The 18,599-nt window shown below is 34.1% G+C and overlaps 1 protein-coding gene across 1 annotated transcript in view; it reads right to left on the bottom strand.

The window, feature by feature from the left end:
• Positions 1-328: 328 nt before the first annotated feature.
• The window catches only part of PCDH10 (protocadherin 10), a 20,480-nt gene continuing 2,209 nt past the window's right edge, over positions 329-18,599 (bottom strand). The window contains exons 2-6 of the mRNA XM_010830306.1: positions 18,096-18,596; positions 16,427-16,485; positions 15,772-15,878; positions 7,379-7,684; positions 329-369 (exon numbers count right to left, since the gene is read on the bottom strand). Of these exons, the coding sequence (XP_010828608.1) occupies positions 329-369; positions 7,379-7,684; positions 15,772-15,878; positions 16,427-16,485; positions 18,096-18,596 (1,014 nt within the window). The remainder of the gene's footprint in view (positions 370-7,378; positions 7,685-15,771; positions 15,879-16,426; positions 16,486-18,095; positions 18,597-18,599) is intronic.

Genomic DNA, 18,599 nt, shown 5'->3' with positions numbered 1-18,599 from the left:
CCAAAACACTTTCTAAACTGTCTAAATGATGCTATCTAATTTCTATTAAAAGGATATCAGAAGACGCAGACTCACTCAAAAAAAGTCTGGCACATTGAGTATTGAACAATGTTTAATGATATTTATAAGCAATTGAAGTTGTAAATTCCAGACTTATATACAATATCTTTATAAATTAATGCATTTAAATTTTGACCCATGATCTTCAGAATGATGAGGCAGGAAAAATTCCCAAGTAGATATTCCTTTTGATTGATAATTCTATTTATATTTTAATTGATAATCTTCCTTTGTTAGGCTCACGTGATGGACAAATGCTTATATGGATTTACTTCCAATGTACAAAATAAGAAAAAGGATGAAAATGATCTGTAATATAAAATGAGGTATATAAATAATATTAATATGCTAAATGTTAATTCAATAAAATGCAAAGTGTGCACAAAAAGAACGGTTTTATGTAAATAAAGAATCACTTACTAAGCAGTGTAAACATTGAATAAATATATAAATTAGTTTTATTAATTTTCTCTTCTGTATGTCCTTCAATATTTTATTTAACCATGTATCAATGAACTGAAAAATGTAATTAATAACACACAAATAAATACCTCCTACCTGGGAACTAAGTAAGAAGAATAAGTGACTGTAACAGAGCAAAGAATGGAAGATATACTAGCTTTAAAAAATGTGAAAGATGAGAGCTTATGTATGAAAGTTGCTAGTAAGTAAAACATGTAAAGTATTGTTTTACAGATCTGGCAAGAAAGGGGAGCAATTAAAATTCTAAGAGAGTTAAGAAATAAAAACAAATATATTTCTTCCTTAGGATATGAATTCAATTCTTTGAATAAATCAAAAGAAATTTAAAATCTTAAGGTATTAAAAAAAACATCATATTTCACAAAACAGCTTGGTTAGGTGTATTTCAGTATTTTGAATGAGTTCAAACTCTGTCTTCCCTCATAAAAGCTTATAGACACTATTTAGAGATAAATTTAAGCAATTTAAAACATGTTTTATTAATTGAAAAAAGAGAGTTTGCCTGTTGTTCAGTCGCTAAATCGTATCCAAATCTTTTGTGACCCCATGAACTGTGACCCACCAAGCTTCTCTGTCCATGGGATTTCCCAGGCAAGAATACTGGAGTGGGTTACCATTTCCTTCTCCAGGGGATCTTCCCAACCCAGGGTCTAACCCCCATCTTGTGCATTGGCAGGCAGATTCTTTACCACCGAGCTACCAGATAATTTGCCTAGAGATATCAAAACTATGTGTAGTTATTGTTTAGTTGTTCAGTTGTGTCTGATTCTTTTGTAACCTCACGGACTGTAGCCTGCCAGGCTCCTCTGTCCATGGGATTTTCTAGGCAAGATTACTGGAATGGGTTGCCATTTCCTTCTCCAAGAGATATCAAAACTATGTGTAGATGTGTGTGTAAATTAAAATACGATGACAGCATTAAAGAAAATTTGGTTACTTTAATAACACTTATTCATCCATTAATTCATTTCCCATCACATAATTACTTTGCACTTATAATATGCATAGTTGCATAATGAGTCTAAATATGCCAAGAGAGTATCGGTTACTAACTAGTTTCACCCAAAGGCACAAATTTTTAAATGACATGTTGTAAGAGAAGCACTGCTGTCTAAATAAGTAAAATGCAAATTGTCCACAGAAACTGTCAGATATATAGATTTAAAATGAACTGCTCTGTTTCATATCTGCACCTCAGAATATTTTTATATCTTTCACTTTAAATCATATTAGTTACAGAAGATCATTACTCAACAACTAAAGGAGAAGAAACAATATAATCTTATAACATCTCACTTATCTAGAGTATAAGAAGGTTCCAGTCAGCTGATGCATCAGTTAACTGGAATAATGATATGAATTGTGAATAGATTACCATTTTTCAAAACAGTGCAATATTGTAAAATTCAGTGAACATTGAATTCTAACAGTAGATATATAGAGAATATGAACTAGATCAGGTTTCTTCTGATCTTGAGTTGTCATATGTTTCCTGCTCACAGAGTTGAGGTGAGTAAACTTTTTTGACTATGAGAGATTAATTTATAATTACAAAATAAAAGAATTTAATGGAAAAATAGAAAGACTGGTGTGATTCAAAGACCAGAGGTTTGTCACAAAGAGATAAACCAAAAAAAGTAATAAATTAGTTAGGCTCACAAATCTAGATATATTTTTATGAAGATTAGTGAGAGAACAAAAATCTCAGAAATAGGATATTTTTTTTAAAGCAGTACAACTTGAAGAAAAAGTGAACAGAAACAAACATATCCATTTTAAAAAAAGGAAAAAAAATATTGAAAAAGATGTCCATTCATTTAGTAATGTAAGGACCTAAAAAACAAAAATGTTAAAAAGGCCACATATAAAAATACCTTTTGTGGAATTTAATATTTGGTAAAGTGATGCTATGTTTATGACATTAGAGGAATATACAAATCCCAAAGAGAACACTATACAAGGATATAAGGGTAATCTGTACTGCTAAGAAAAGTCATTTTATTTTGAATTCTATATATGCTCCTACACAATCTTGACTTTAACACTTAGAGGGCAGGTTGAAATAATGAAAGGATTGGAAAAGGTGTGACTCAACAAAATATACTCTACAATTTTAAAAAGTTCTAGGTAGAAATAATATAGATACCAAAAAGAATTTTTCCTAAAATGATGGTCACGAATGGAAAGTCTAGGTTAAAGTGGCAGCAATATTTTAAATGCAGTGTTTCCAAATTCTGACATCTTTTCTTAACACTATGTTATGTATGATTTGGGTTGAAATTTCAAAAGGGCTCCAAAGTAGGCAAAAACAGGTCAGGAGACAGCTAGAGTGATTTTTTGACACATCTGGACCACTCTAAATGTTATTTGATATGAAAACAGAATCAATTGCAACACTTTTTTTTTTTTTAAACACTTTTCAATAGATGGTTTCCTACAGTCCTAGGATTATAGAAAATTTCATGGATTTAGGATTTTCAAAAAATCATATCAATGTAGGCTTTTCCACTCTATTCGATATAATTTATTTTGTATGATTCCTTAAACAAATAAAAGAAATATTTCACAAATACAGTTTAGATGAAACTTCATTAGTCATTTATAAGTGTCTTCAATTCTTAGGGAACGATTATGTTTTTGGCAAGAAATCCACAGGTTTCCAAAACACAAATCCTTATATCTTTAGTACTGTATTGTTTAGGCTGATTTAAACTGAAAGATATACTTGCTTCCAGACAAAAAAAAATCTGGAGATAATGTTCAAAATGTGAAGCCAAAATCATGAGCAAGAAAGATTACAAAAATAATATTAAATGAAAGTGAAGTCGCTCAGTCGTGTCCGACTCTTTGCAACTTCTCTTTGTAGCCTGCCAGGCTCCTCTGACTCATTTGAAAAGACCCTGATGCTGGGAAAGATTGAAGGTGGGAGGAGAAGCAGACAACAGAGGATCAGATGGTTGGATGGCATCACCGACTCAAAGAACATGAGTTTGAGTAAACTCCAGGAGTTAGTGATAGGCAAGGAAGCCTGGCGTGTTGCAGTCCATGGGGTTCCAAAGAGTCCGACAGGACTAAGCGACTGAACTGAACTGAACTGAGGCTCCTCTGTCCACGGGGATTCTCCAGTCAAAAATACTGAAGTGGGTTGCCATTTCTTTCTCCAGGGGATTTTCCCAACCCAGGGATCAAACCTGGGTCTCATGCACTGCAGGCAGACTCTACCGTCTGAGCTGCCAGGGAAGTCCCCAATATTAAATATATTATTTTAAATATTGGGATTTTCTAAATTACATTAATGATATAACTTTTACCAGTTATATTCTTGAACTTAAATTACTTTTATGTTCCTTATTTGCTTGGATTATCTAGATTGCTTTATATTTAACTTACCGTGTCACTTGAAACACGTTAGTTTTAAATCACATGTTTACAGTTTTAAAGAAAGTATTGAATTCCATATGAAAGAATATAAGGAATTTTAAACTCCAGAGAATATTTTTATTTCATTTTAGCAAGTGTTGAAACAATTATTAACTTTTATTAAAAGTTAGTTATGTTTTATTATTCTAGTAAAAATTAAAGGTAAAGCTAAGCTAAAATTTACTAGCATTTTAAAATAAAATCTAAACACTGCATGACCATACTCTACATGTTTACATTTATTGTCTCAATCTTTCAGTGTATTCCTTTGATCCTTAATAGAGTATTAGAAATCTACAACATAACACATATAAGAGAAGACATGGCTGTAAAGCGCTCATGACTAATGATGTTAAATATTAACAGATAAGTTAAAAATTACTCCTGATTAAAAAGTTCCATTTCATTAAGTGCATTATATATATACTCTTCATGGATCTTTTCTTATACATAGAAAAATGAAGAAATAAAATTGAACACAGGTTTTTTAGAAACACAAAGTATGTTTTTAAAACATGTATATACACACTTCTGGGTAAAAGTTGTTTTCCTCCAATTTTTAATTTTAACTCTACATTCAGAGGTGTAGAAATGGAAAGTTCTTGGGTGCAATGACCTCATTTGTATTATTAAGCGTATCACCATTTCCCTGGGATCATTTCTAAATGATAGTACTAGCTTCATAAGGCTTTTTTTTAGGGCTTCACAAAAGTAACTAAATATACAGCTACTTTTTTAACATCAAAATGTACATTATGTTCATTTAAAAACTAAATGTATGTTTAGCAAAAGTAAAACTGCTTTCTCAAGAATTATTTAAACACTCTTGATTTTTAAAAAGGTATTTAGTGCTGATTTTTAGTTTCTTTAGTAACATAAGGGACGTGCTTTTCAATTTAGATGATGAGAATATTTTCATTTCTGATGATACATGATACACATATTAACAGCTACCACTATGTGAATTTGGGGGCAAAATAGTCAGGAATGGATGGTTCTGATTTAGTTTGTATAGTTAAATTAAGCATAAATTGACTATGCTTATTAAGTCAGAGGCACAAGGTAATTTAAAGATAACTGTGTGTCTAAGATGACATTAATCACTGGAAGTTAAAAAATGTTCAGATATGACTAAAGTTATATGAAGAACTGAGGAGAGTATAAATAAAAACAGCAAAATAGCTAATTTTCTGCTTCTTTTTCATCCTGGTTACACTTTACCCCAAACCCTAAATTGTGAGCAATGTGAGCTGAGCTGACTAAAACAGAAGACATAAATTGCTACTCAAAATTAATTGATTATAATACACATCTGGATAATATGCAAAAAAATCTTAATTTTCTTAGTAAAATAATACATGCATTCTTTGATTTCTAGCAGTACATATAACTGATAACATATTTCATAATCCCTGAAATCAAGGATCTAAGTGAAAATACTAGACTCCTAAAGTAGAGACACTGGCATTATAATATATGCAGCATTAAAATTTTTATCAAATAAAAAATGTTACCATGACTTTTTAAAATTAAAAAGAAAAACTAGTCAGTAGAGAAAGATTTTTATAGATGTTCAAAATTTCAGTTCTATAATGTAAATGAAACTTCATCAAGGTTGGTATTCACTAAGAGTTAAAGAGGGTGAACTGATTTCTCACTATATTTAATGTAGAATTACCATGTAATATATGCTAACAGAAAATATTGTGTATTTATTTAGAAATACACATTTGAATTAGTCTGAATCATATACACTTTGAATTTTTGCCTTGACATTACTGATAATATACTTCTGTGGTGTATATTCTTACTTTAAGTGAAACACTAGTGAGAATATGTTGTTTTAAATTTGGAAACCTTTGGTAAGTAAAATTTTAAATCCAGAATTTAGTTTGAGGGGCAAAGAGTGAATTATAGTCCTTATTTATTAAAATTTGATTTTAAGCTGCTTTAAATCATAGTGTATGCGGATGTGTAAGTTAAACATTAGGACTTTAGCATCCAAATTACATCTATAAGATATTTTGTTAGATAGTTCAACAAAATAAGTATTTGTGCCCTCATATTTCATAGCTTTATAAAATGAAGCAAAACAAATATCAATAATTTATATTTATTTGGTTCTGAAATGCTAATATACTGTGTTATTCCTAAGTAATTTGAAAAACTGAATGCAATCCTTCTAAATACACAATTTGATCACTGTTGCTATCAGAATGGACGTATTCAATGGCAGATTCACATTTTTAATAGTAAGATAATAACTAACTCTTATTATCAATATCCAGAGTTGTAGTCAGATCCTTATCCTCCATATATTTAATCCATGACTTTCATATTTACATAAAAGGGCTAAATTCTTCTAGTTTTTTCTTCCATTTAAGTATTTTTTTCATCCCATTTCATAAGTCATAAAAGAAATAATATATCTGCAGTGGCTCATTTTTGTTTCTAATTTATAGTTCCATTATTTTTATTTTTTGCACTGGAAGATCAAAGTAAGAAAATGACACATACATTGGATTTGCTGTACAAGATAAAAATCATCTTTTGATTAAGTTTTTATAATTTCCATTCTTATCAAATATTAGTTGATGTTGTTTGATCAAAATATTGAATCATCAGTGGTATTTAACCATTAACTAAAAAGTAAAGATTCCTTTATAGCAGTGAGTAAATGGAATAATTTCCTTAGCAAGACCCTCAAATAAAATATACTAAATAATCCTAAAGCATTTGTTTTTCAGCTGATTGTATAAAATAATCCACTTAGAGACTAGGGTCCCCACATCGAAAGAGCTGAGTACAATGATCAAAGTCTCAATATTAGAAGAAGAACCTGTTGTTGTAAATAAATGAATAATATTGCTGTAGTGATATGCTTTCATCATGTAGTTCCTCTGATTCTGATAAGTGACTTGAATCCATGCCAACATATTACTAAACTACGCAAAATTATCAAACTGATGGCTGCAATGTATTCTGAACTTAGCCTAACATGTTTAATGTCTTTATGGGAAAAGGATGACTAAGCAATAATGCTGGTATCGATAAGAAAACAAAATTTCTCTGTGAATTGAGTCAAGAGATGTTTTTTCCGCCTTACATAAGCCCTTCAAAACACATGGAAATCAAGTAAACAGGTGAGCAATATTCAAAGGAAATATGAAGATCATTCAAAAAATGTTTTCAACAACATCAGAAGTTATGTTTGATTTAATATACCAACCCAGGAACCTGTCTTCCTGTTAAGTATATTCTTTTCTGTATTGTATAGTGCTGCCTGCATCCCAGAGTCACTTTTATCTTTGTTTTTGAAAACAACATGAATTCTATTTTTACTAAGAAGAAGGGCATGTTGAACTTTATTTCCTGAAAGGGAAGACTTTGATACAGCCTTTTATGTAATACTTACTCAAATATGGTGGTTTGTAAGGCGCTCGTGTATTAGACAGCAGTCCATCCAGCTCCTTCCTCTCCAGGGTGCTGTGAAGGGCCTTCTCTTTGCCGAAGGTGGAGAAGGACCTCTCCGCCCCGGGCTGGGCTTCTGGAGTTTCAAACACTTCAGTGTCTGGAACAGAGTCCATGCCAGGAACATGCAGATTGCTACGATAATCAGCAGCCTGGCGTCCATCAGAAGGGACAAAGGAGGGCATCCAGCACCGATCTGAGTGGCCAAGTGCTTTACATTCCTCGGTGCAGTTGGAGAAGAGATCCATACCTGTGAGCAGAAAACAGAGAAGCTACGGATGGAGGCTTCATCAACATGACCAGCTGCTTGTGTCTGTGCTCAGTCGCTCAGTCATGTCCGACTCGTTGTGACCCTATGAATTGTAGCCCACCAGGCTCCTCTGTCCGTGAGATTCTCCAGGCAAGAATACTGGAGTGGGCTGCCATACCCTCCTCCAGGGAATCGTCCTGGCTTAGAAGTGAAAAATTACAGGCAATGTAAAGAGTAATAGGTAAAGGTATCTTAACAGATTTTTCTTATGTTAAGAAAAATCTGACAGGCTCCTGACAGGAGCCCCAAATCGCTTTATATTATTTTGTTAAGGGTAGGACTCTTGGCAAACAGGGTTCTGAGATAGATGCTGAACTTGTCAGGATGTTGAGGGAAAATATTAACTCTAAATTATTTAAATACTTAGAAAATAGTGAGAATCAATATTAAGAAAAAGAAAATCTGTGAAATTTGTAACAGAAAAAATAAAACCCAAGTGGAAAGCCTTCATTACCTGTAATTTCTAATGATGATAAGTCATATTTTTTTCCTTAGAGACAAAAATGGAAGAAATATGGGAAGCGTGAGTGATGATATTTAGATAATAAGATCTAGACATGAAATAAAAAGTGAAATTCAACAGACACATGGCATACATATGGATACACCAATAAATAATAAGAATAAAACAAGAGTGGCCAAGAGCATGCTTTTTTAGGATCTTAGAAAATGACTTTCTACAAGTTATTTTTCAGTGACACTCTTGTAGTCCATATTACTACAAACTGCTTATCATTTACCACTTAGACAAGCCCAGAACAAATGGCTGTAATTAGTGAAACCAAGGTAACCAAGTGCAAGGTGAGTCAGCTGCAGACGCTATTGGCGAATACCTTATTACTTGTTCTATATTGGAAAACACTTGTCCCAGACAACACAGAAATGTTTGCTTACTGATCCTAGAACACCAAGATTTCAAATGACACCTTCAAGTTTCATTGTCTCCTGTATACTGACAAGAATATTAAACATGATATTTATGACCCAAGAAAGCTCACTCAGTCTCTTAAGCAAAATATCATTTTGGGGCACTACAGAATACTATCTGTTATTCAATTTGATAACTAGTATTATGTAAAAAAGTAAGCACACAAACAAAAATCACATTTTAATGTGTTTCTAGACAGAGCAATGCATTTATTAAATATGTTTAAAAATAGGATCAATTAGAAATAACCAAAGAGTGATTATTCTGTACATCAGAAACTCTCAAATGCATGAAATGCCTGGTGTGAAAAAACCAAGGATTATTTTTTTAATCAAGAGAGTGTAATGAAAACACTTGTTTGTTTCTTCTATAAATATTATGAGTGACTTGAGCTCTTGAGCAAGTTTTAGTTTGTAAAATCCTGACACACAATAATTTACTTTTTATATGCATATTTTAACAGCTCTTTATATAATACAAAGAAATAAATTTGTCATAATTACTAAGCCCCCAGATTATCCTCAAGTATTTTGGAGTTTAAAACAGTTAATTATGTAAATTGCTTAAACAAATAACACCAAACTTCTTATCATATATTAATCTCACGTTATAATGACTTTTTAATTTTAAATTAAACTGTGTATAATGCTGGGGCTTTCCAGGTGGCTTATTGGTAAAGAATCTGCCTGCCAAGCAGGAGATGCAAGAGAGGGGAGTTTGATCCTTGCACTGAGATCTACTGGAGAAGGAAATGGCAACTCACTCCAGCTTTCTTGCCTGGGAAATCCCATGGGCAGAGGAGCCTGGCAGCCTACAGTGCATGGGGTCACACTGAGTCTGACAGGATTTAGTGACTCAACAGCAGCAGCAAGCATGTGTGACTAAATCTGACTTAGATTATAATAATCTATTGATAATTGTCATGCATAAACCCAGAACTAAATTACTGATCAGTGCATTATTGAGGAACATAAACGTGAGCTGAAGCTGGGATAAGGAATCAGACTAAGATCAGCAAGTGAAACAGGTCAACTATTTTCTAGACACCAGGGAAGTTATCTTATTCCTATAAGGAGATAGGTATTAGGAAAAAAAAAAAAAGAGGAAGGGAAGAAGAATATCCCTGATGCACACTGACACAGCAGGTAACTAGAAGCTATAGAACCAGAGAGATCTGTATGTTGATGTGCTGTACTCTAAACACTCCCTATTTATAGTGTGATAAGGAATAAAAGGTCTTTTTGATAGATGGAGGTACCATTAAAATTCAATTATGGGCAATTATTTAAAAAATAAATTTATATCATATTAAATTTGAAGTTGATGGAAAAATTCAAATATTAAGATAGAATTATATTACCAGATCCTGATAAAGATGGGTACTAATGTAAAATTTGGAATTAATACAATTTTTCATCACATAACTGATAAAACCCTTTCAAATACACCTCATGAGACCATTAATAGTATTTCACATCTTTTTGAGCACTGTATCCAAGGATTCTTATAATTCTGAATATGATAATCACACAGAAAAGTTTTAATGATCTAGTCTCTGCATTATCTTTAAGATATTTGAAGGTACTTTTATGAGATGTTAGAAGGTACTTTTATTAGAACTTGTTTTCATGGCTAGTTGATATTCAATTGTGCTAAATTTCTTCTCTTGAAGTATATGGTTTTCTGCCTCTTTGACTTATTAGACGCTAGTTAAAATTCCCTTAGATGATGAAATAAAGTTCTCCGACTTGAAAACCTGCACAAAAAAATTATCATGTGCATAACAAGAAAAGTGAGAAATATGATAAAGTTTTCTGTTGGATAAATAGTGTTACCTGCCTGGAAGGGGAACAACACTTGTACATAATGTTCCTCATAAATTTATGAGCTACTCCTTTTAAAGTGGGATCCCCATAGTGATAACACAGCTTTATGTAACTACAAGGACAGGGAAGATGGCACACCTTGTGCATGAGCATGTTTCACACGTTTTACCAACAAAACAAGTGTACTAATTTCTCATAAGGAAAATATCAGACGTAGAAACAATTTTTTTTAATCGCATAAAAAGTATATCAATAAATTTCAAATAAGTTTTAGAAATGTTCATTTACAAAAAATTTTTTTTTCCGTTTCATATGTATAGTTTGAGAACCAAATAACTTGTGCCCATTACCTGGCCTCACCTTAGGGAGCCACTGAAAGATGAAAATGGCTTTATCTTTTTTCATATATCACTAGTCCCCATTAAGTATATTATTTTAATGACCAGACAAGCAGAGGCATGTTTAAGTTTTGTGGTGGTCAGTGACTGCACAAAGGACTGGAATGCCAAGTATTTCAGTACATGGGACATTTAAAAATGCGTGTCTTTCACACTGCTTTTGGAAATTTTTAACATCTCAGGTTGAAGGCCCAAGAGAAAATAACTTCAACATCATGTCATTTCTTTTCTCATTCAAATGCCCTTATTTTAGAACCTGTGAGACTTGTATAGCAGAAAAGTACAGGCCACACCTGAATTATGAAGTTTTGGTCATTCTTAAGAAACATTTCAACATACAGATTTTATTTGCAATTTCTTGTAATTTATTTTTTTCCACTTCTTGGAAATGGTCTGTTCTACATGGCACGACAGCTGAAGTGATAGACTGCCTGTTATATAGAGATATATTTAGACAAATTTTAAAATACATCTTTTTACACTAGCAAGTAACTTGATCCCTTATAGTCAGAGGCTGTGATATTACCACTGAGAACAAACTGTGATTTCAAAAATGTAATTATAGTCAATTTGTTCTGTTTTCTGATGAATTCAATACAACAAAATTACATGGACCTTTCTCATGTAACAAGCCTTCAAAAAATGTATTTTTCCCCAAATATGATAAATTAGTTAAAAAAATCAACACACATATTTTTGAGGAAATTGTAAGTCTTCTTTTAATTATTTAATACTGGAGAAATTAGAGATATTAACAATAATCACCAAAATTTCTGTAGTTTTTGGTTTGGTTTGGGAGCAGAGATTTTATAACATAATTCATCTATGAAAAAATCAAAACATGCAGATCAAAATTTTCTCACTACTAACATATTTCAATATGTTTATATTTTTCTCCATTTTATCTTAATATTTGTTTTATATCTTTTTCAATTGTAAATGTCTTGGCATTACCTAGTTGTAGCTCATATTTTCAGCAGAAACCTTAGCAAAAAGCTTTTGCTTATTCAGACTATGGTATAAATTCACCTTATTTATAAAGCCAGAAGCTAATTGCCAATATCTAAATTCTTATTGGAGTTAAGAAAGGGAAATTTCTAACTTTATGATAGGCCGAAAATTCTTATTGATATTGCAGTAGTAGTACAATGGCTTAATTTATTTCATGATATATGTTTTTCTACTAGTATGAAAACACTGACAATATAAATCACTTTTTAAATTTAGTCAAGTTTTGACCATGTGTCATGTACAAGTCTCCTAATAATTAGTTAAGAAATAAACACATTTAGAAGCTAACCTGTCTTTTAAATAAACGAAAAATTTAGAAGAAGAGAAATTTGAAAAATTTCAGGTAAACTATAACAAGTAACATTAACTTATGAGGGTTTTCTTCTTCAATATACATTTTAAGAAGGTCAATTACTAAAAATAAATTCAAATTTAATCTTAGTGTGCACATTGTGTACTTAATAAATGGGGTGGGGTGGAAACAACTACTTACAGCTAAATAGATCTCCTTAGATCTACCTCGGATAATACTAAAATGTTTAAGACTATACAGCTAAAAATGTTGTATCAGTATTTAAATCAGACAAAAAAATCTATCTTTTAATCTAATGGTATTATAAAATTGAACATATACTAGTTTTAAGTTCACTTTGGCTTTTTTTTTTTTTTTTTGCTATTTAAGCTGTGATTAATCAGTTTCTCCCCTTGTGATGGTTTATGCAAGCATTTACCACATCTCCTTGGACTTCTGCCATACCTAACCAATACATCAATAGTGTACTGAAAAAAACGGAAAGCACCTTGACAAGGCTATAGAAAGAAAGTACCACAGACCCGTGGTCAAGTCGAAGAATTCCACACATGGAGCCAGGTGCAGTGGAAAACTGAAAAAGCTTATGTGATTCTCTGTGCAGCTGCCTCCGTGTTTAAAGCCCTTCTATGAACAAGATTGGTGACTGCAAATGGCTTAGAGAGGAGAAAAGCAAGTGGGGAGGAGGGAGAAAGAACAAAAAAGAAAACTGTTCATAGAAGAATAAATGGAAGGCATATCCAAATAAATAAATACAAATTAATGTTAACACGGAAAATGAAAATGGGAATAAATAAAGACTTAGGAAGCTTAAACAGGTGAAGAACTAAGCTAAACAGCGTATACTATGTAACATGAAATGAGGTATAAACTAGAGAATTCAGAATTCATATCTTTTCAGTGTTGTTTTCCCATGATAGTCTAACTTTCCCCTTTAAAACCTAAAGCTGAGTGGGATTTGCTTATTAGCTCAAAAGTTTTTCATATCCTAACACTGGAAACAGATTTGCTATAAAGAATATTCTCTAAATATTGCCAAATTGGAAGATCATCCTGGTTGGAAGATCATCCTTTATTTCCTGGTTGTATAAGGAAATAAAGCAGATGTACCTGTTTACCTGAGATAGGCTTAACTTTTAGGAAATTAGCTCTAGCTACTTGGTGTGAAGTTTATAGTACACAACAAAGAATGGACTGGAAAAAAGTCATTAAGTAAAGGCATCTTAATTCTCTGCATTTAGGGTTTTATACTTTAAAAGGTAAACAATGTAAAATCATTTTAACAATAAAACTAGATATATTAAATCTGACTGCAATTCAGCACACAAATGTGTAATTATTTCTTAATACAAGTGTGTTAATACAATTCAAAAACAGCTATCATTATGCCCAGTAGGTTGTGGCAACCCTATAAATGCTAATGAAATAGATCCACAGATTGTTAATTCTGTCATACTTTTACATGTTAAAAATCTAAAGACAGAAAAAAAGAATTTGCCATTTTAATAAGAAAAATGAAAACTACCCTGCTTTTAAACATGTTTTCCAAACACGATTTAGCATTTAACATTTTCAAATGTTTTGACATCTCAAATAATTTGTAAGTAATGTTACCAAAATGGCAACATTGAGTGCTTGCGAAATAAAAGAGCCGCTGGGAAGGCACATTGATAAGAACATATTCCCATCCATCTTCCAAATTTAGCACTTTTTGCAGATGTTTATTCCTTTCTCTTTCTTCAGTTAAGTTATTATGGCTCATTATGTCTGAGGAACTAAACTAATTGAAATGTTCATTGAGACTGGAGTGTTACAGAAAAAAAAAAAAAAGTAAGGGGGAGTGGGAAAGGAATAAAATACACCCACAAGGAAACATGCAGAGGGGGATTTTCTTTTTTTTAATGTTAAACATTTTGTTTCAAAAGCTTTAAAAGGCTGACTATGAAATCAGAAACTGAAAAAAGAATAGGAGTGAGCAATTCCAAACATACACCTTTTAAAAGATAACAATAAATCATATGTCATATATAGGCCAAAAATGAAAGGGACTTTGTACTCAAATATAAACTTCTGGCAAGATCTGGTTTGTTGTCGGGTTCCCAGACACTAAATAGATGCTCTGTTCACTTAGCGTGAAGGCCCGCAAGGGGCAGGGACCTCCGGGGATTCTTGGCAGTTCTCAAGTCTCATTAGGTCTGCATATTAATGACTTGCAGCAATATAAAGAGACCCTTGAGCAGTCTTTTCTCCCCCTCCTCTTGCCTGCGTTTCCCAAGGCCAAGGCAGCCTCAGACACACCACACATGAGCCAAGTGAGAGGCCTGCAGCCACCACTGCTGCCAGGCGACGGTGGGGCGGGTACTGCCCTTTGACACACTGCCTCAACACCTTTCAGAGGTCCATGGAGTGTGTTAAGGAATGGGTGCTCTCGAGGATCAATGTTACCTTGAAAATGAGAACCCTATCTCCCTAGGGCTTAATCATTAACCAAAATAAACCTTAAAAGCTCAAGTGAATGAAGTTGAACCTCCAAACAGTTCAATGATGGGCGTTTTTTAGAAGTGACACAAGCTAGCTTGCCTTTGCATTGCTTTATGTGTCAGATAAACACAAAACTCAGTTGAAAGAGAAAAAGTTTAAAAAAAAATTCAAAAAGCATCCTTCATAACTGAAATGCAAATAAAGTAGAAAGAAAATCCAAACCTTGTGAAACTGTTTTCATTAAGGTACATATTTTATTTCTTTTCAGTGTCTTCTTTAATTATTAGTAACTAGAGTTATCAGGATTCTATAAAACTTAAAGGGGACATGTATACAGGAGAAAAGTAAAGTAAAATAAAGTAAAACAAAGTAAAAAATATGTATCACATTGTAACTCCCATCAGGGAATACCTTCAAGCTTACATGCAAATACACCCAGAAGTCAACTTTTGAACATGGATCCTGTTGAAAATATGAGGAATGCTTCAGAAAATGCACATTATCAAATGTTTACTAATGTCCTGAAGCCTAAGAACCCAGATTTGGAAATCCGGCTTTCAATGTACTCATGACTTTTAATCACCATTCCTTCTCTCATTCAGTATTCAGTGGAATGTAAAATGCATTGCTCTGGAAATGAGAAAATTTGGATTTTGGTTCCCAGTCATCCACTTATCTTCTTGTGACCTTGTGCAGGTCAACCAATTTCATTCATCTTCTGTTATTTCATCCATAAGCAAGTCTAAGAATAGCTTAATTGACTGAAGACTGGGGACTGGACCAGGTGAGAAATCTATGTCCTTTGTATGCAATATAATTCCCGGAAAGAACATGACATAAAAAAGAAAAGTTTCATGATCTCACGTATTCCACAATGAATTTCTAACTTTCATTCTCTAAAGGAACATTAGACTGTACTACAAGTCCCTTTGAGTATACAATTGTCAACATAGGATGACACCAGTTTTCTGTAGGTTTACTAACACTAAAAACTACCTATAACATCATCCTCTCAGGATTTATTTTTTAAAAAACCACTATAAAAGTGAGCATCGCCCTTTAATCACACTTACCAGCTGACTGGCCGCGGTTGGTGGCGTCATGATCACTATCTCCCTGTTCACTGTCTCCATGACCACTGTCCTTAGAGCTTACTATGTCGGCTTCCTGGAATGCAGAACTAGAAGTACAAAAATGTGAATATTAGAATAAAAAAGATTGAAGAAACACAGAAAACATTCTTCTGCCACCACATGGTCACCTATGGTGCTGCAGATGCTTATAGCTCTTGATTTCTGCTTAAAGCTAGTTTTTAAAACCTTAAGCCTAACTCTCCAACACTGAGCATCAGCAGTCAGTTTGAGCCCTTAAGACATGTAAAGTTCAATCATTATTCTATGATTGGAGCTAAGCATATGCTTATATCATTTTCATAGGACAGATATATATGTATATGTCTGGAATAGTTAGAAAGATTATCAGAAGCAGCGTAGGAGTGTAAACTGACAAAATATTCAAATATACTTAGTGGTTGTATATAAAAGAAACACACCAATATTTTTTAATTTATTGTCTAGAAAACCTAATACAATCAATATTTATGTCCTGTCCTAATTGGAAATATTTTATCATTTTCTATTTTGCTATTGAATAATATGCCTAATTCCTACTTTTAGTAGGTCGTAATTTGTCTATACACCAAGCTAGGAAAAAAAAAGGAGTCCATACCTGTTAACTCGGCGAGGTCTGTCAACTAGATAGCTGAGCTCTGCTCGCTGGTGTTTAGTCTAGAAAAAAAATAAATAAATCAAGAGCATTCGAACGCTATGGGTTTAACTAACAGTCTGATTTTGAGGCTAGGAACTATTTCTAGCTTAAGGAATTGTGTACATTTTTAAGGAATTTCTAAGCTGTTCTAAGACCTCAGACTAGTTTTTATAAAGACTAGTGCTAGTAAAGACAAGAAGATATGCAGATTTTGCATATCTAGATTTACAGTAAAGGTTAAAAAAAATACACAAAAGGCCAATTTTAAGTGTGTGTGTGTGTGTGTGTGTGTTTTAAGGAGAGAATGCAAATAACCTCATAGCTGGCCCTCATAAACTACTGTCTCCAATAGTCAACCTAGATATACGCTGCAGTCTTTCTTTCAGTGGCCTAAAAAAGTGTTTAGGTGCATACTGGTTGACACAAGAAAAACAGCACGCTCAATAAGCAAAAAGGTTGGATATTTTATGGAATTATTTTGTTGTTTATTTTCAAAATGTGCTTAAGATACAAATGAGCTGTACAAATATTCATGAAAGTCAATGAATAATATCTAAGACTCAAAATAAATAAAATAACCTGCCAAAAAAAGGAGTTCATAATACCCGCTTCCCTCCTGGCCCCAATTCTTCCCCCTCCAAACACACTCTGCATTCTCCTCCCCGCCTCCACCACCCCACACACACCTTTTCCGGTCCAAACTTTCTTTTACAGAAATCAACTCTGTTCTCCCTCTCCCTCCCTCCTTTCAACTTTGCCACTTCTCCATCTTAAAAAAGGAAATCGGAATTGACAAGCCAAATTCTTTGATAAAGAAAGCCAACAGCAGTGATTCATCAAAAACGATGGCAAGGTGATTATTAGCTAAAAGGAATATGTAAGACAAGAACTGTTGAAGCCTTTCCGTGAGTTTACGCTTACAGGGGTTTGTGCCAAAGCAACTTCATTCAAATTCACACTGTGTGGGCGTTGGGCTTCAAGAACGTCTGTAAATGCTGTCCAGAGTAGAACTGAAGGCTTTTTTTTGCAACCCGAGTTCAGAGAACAAGGATCTGATAACTCATTCACTAAAACATGCATTCGAGTTTAGACAACTGTGCAAAGTTAAACAATCTATAGCTTACTTTTACACGCGACTGAAGGCATCGATAAACAAAGCCAAACAATTAACTTTATTATGCTTGGGACAAATGCAAAGAGAAAAAAAGACCTTTGCCAGTGCCAGAAGGTCCCTCCCTGCATTTCCCTCTCCCCTCGGGCACTTTCTCCTTTACCCCCAGCTTTCTAAGAAGGGAAAGGACTGGGGTGGGGTAGGGTGGGGTGAGGGGGCTAGGATTTTAAAGGAAAGATGCCAGAGGGAAGAAGGAGGGTCCAAGGTGGCAAAGCACCAAAGGAGGGGAATGAAAATAAATGTGGAAGGGTGGAGCGCAGAAAATTAGGGACGACACGAAGTTTAAGTTACACAGGAAGGGGTGGGAGAGGCGGCTTTCCATTCCTGCCCCCACAAAGATACAAATAAGCTAATATCCTAAAAATAAATACACAGTGCACCAGAGATACAAGGGCCGGGCTAGAGGAGGCTTTCGGATGGAGGAGATGAGAGATGGTGGTCCTTTCGCTTCAGCCTTACCTCGTTGGACAAAATGCTTCCGTTGGAGATGATGTCGGGCTGCTGGTCTGTGTAACCGGTGACGATGGCCCCGCAGGGGTTGTGCTCAGTGTCCGTACTCCGCGATGGGCTGCAGGGCTTAAGGAACATCAGGTCGGTTTTGGCGGACTCGGGGGTCAGGCAGACCTGGTAGCAGTAATTCTGGTTGTGGTGATGGGAGCCAAAGCCCCCGGACTCCTCCACCGGCACCTGGGCCGGGTTACTGGGTACGTTGGAGCTTTGAACCAGCATGATGTCCGACTTGCTGAGTTTCTTCTTGCGCGCCCGGGCGGGGCGCCCACAGCAGGTCGACCCCCCGCTGCCACAGCAGCAGCAGAGGCAGCAGTCGCTGGCCAGACACGTGTAAATATTCAGCTTTTTCTCTTTCTGGCAACGCACGGCAAGCACGATCATGGCCAGAAGGAAGATGAAGGATACCGAGCCCAGCGCGATGATGAGGATAAGGGTGAGGTCCAGCGACGTCTC

Source organism: Bison bison, unplaced genomic scaffold (assembly GCF_000754665.1).
Source record: "Bison bison bison isolate TAMUID 2011002044 unplaced genomic scaffold, Bison_UMD1.0 scf7180017864517, whole genome shotgun sequence".
NCBI lineage: Eukaryota > Metazoa > Chordata > Mammalia > Artiodactyla > Bovidae > Bison > Bison bison.
Note: the sequence above shows the minus strand (reverse complement) of the source record. Positions and strands in the feature narration are given on the sequence as shown.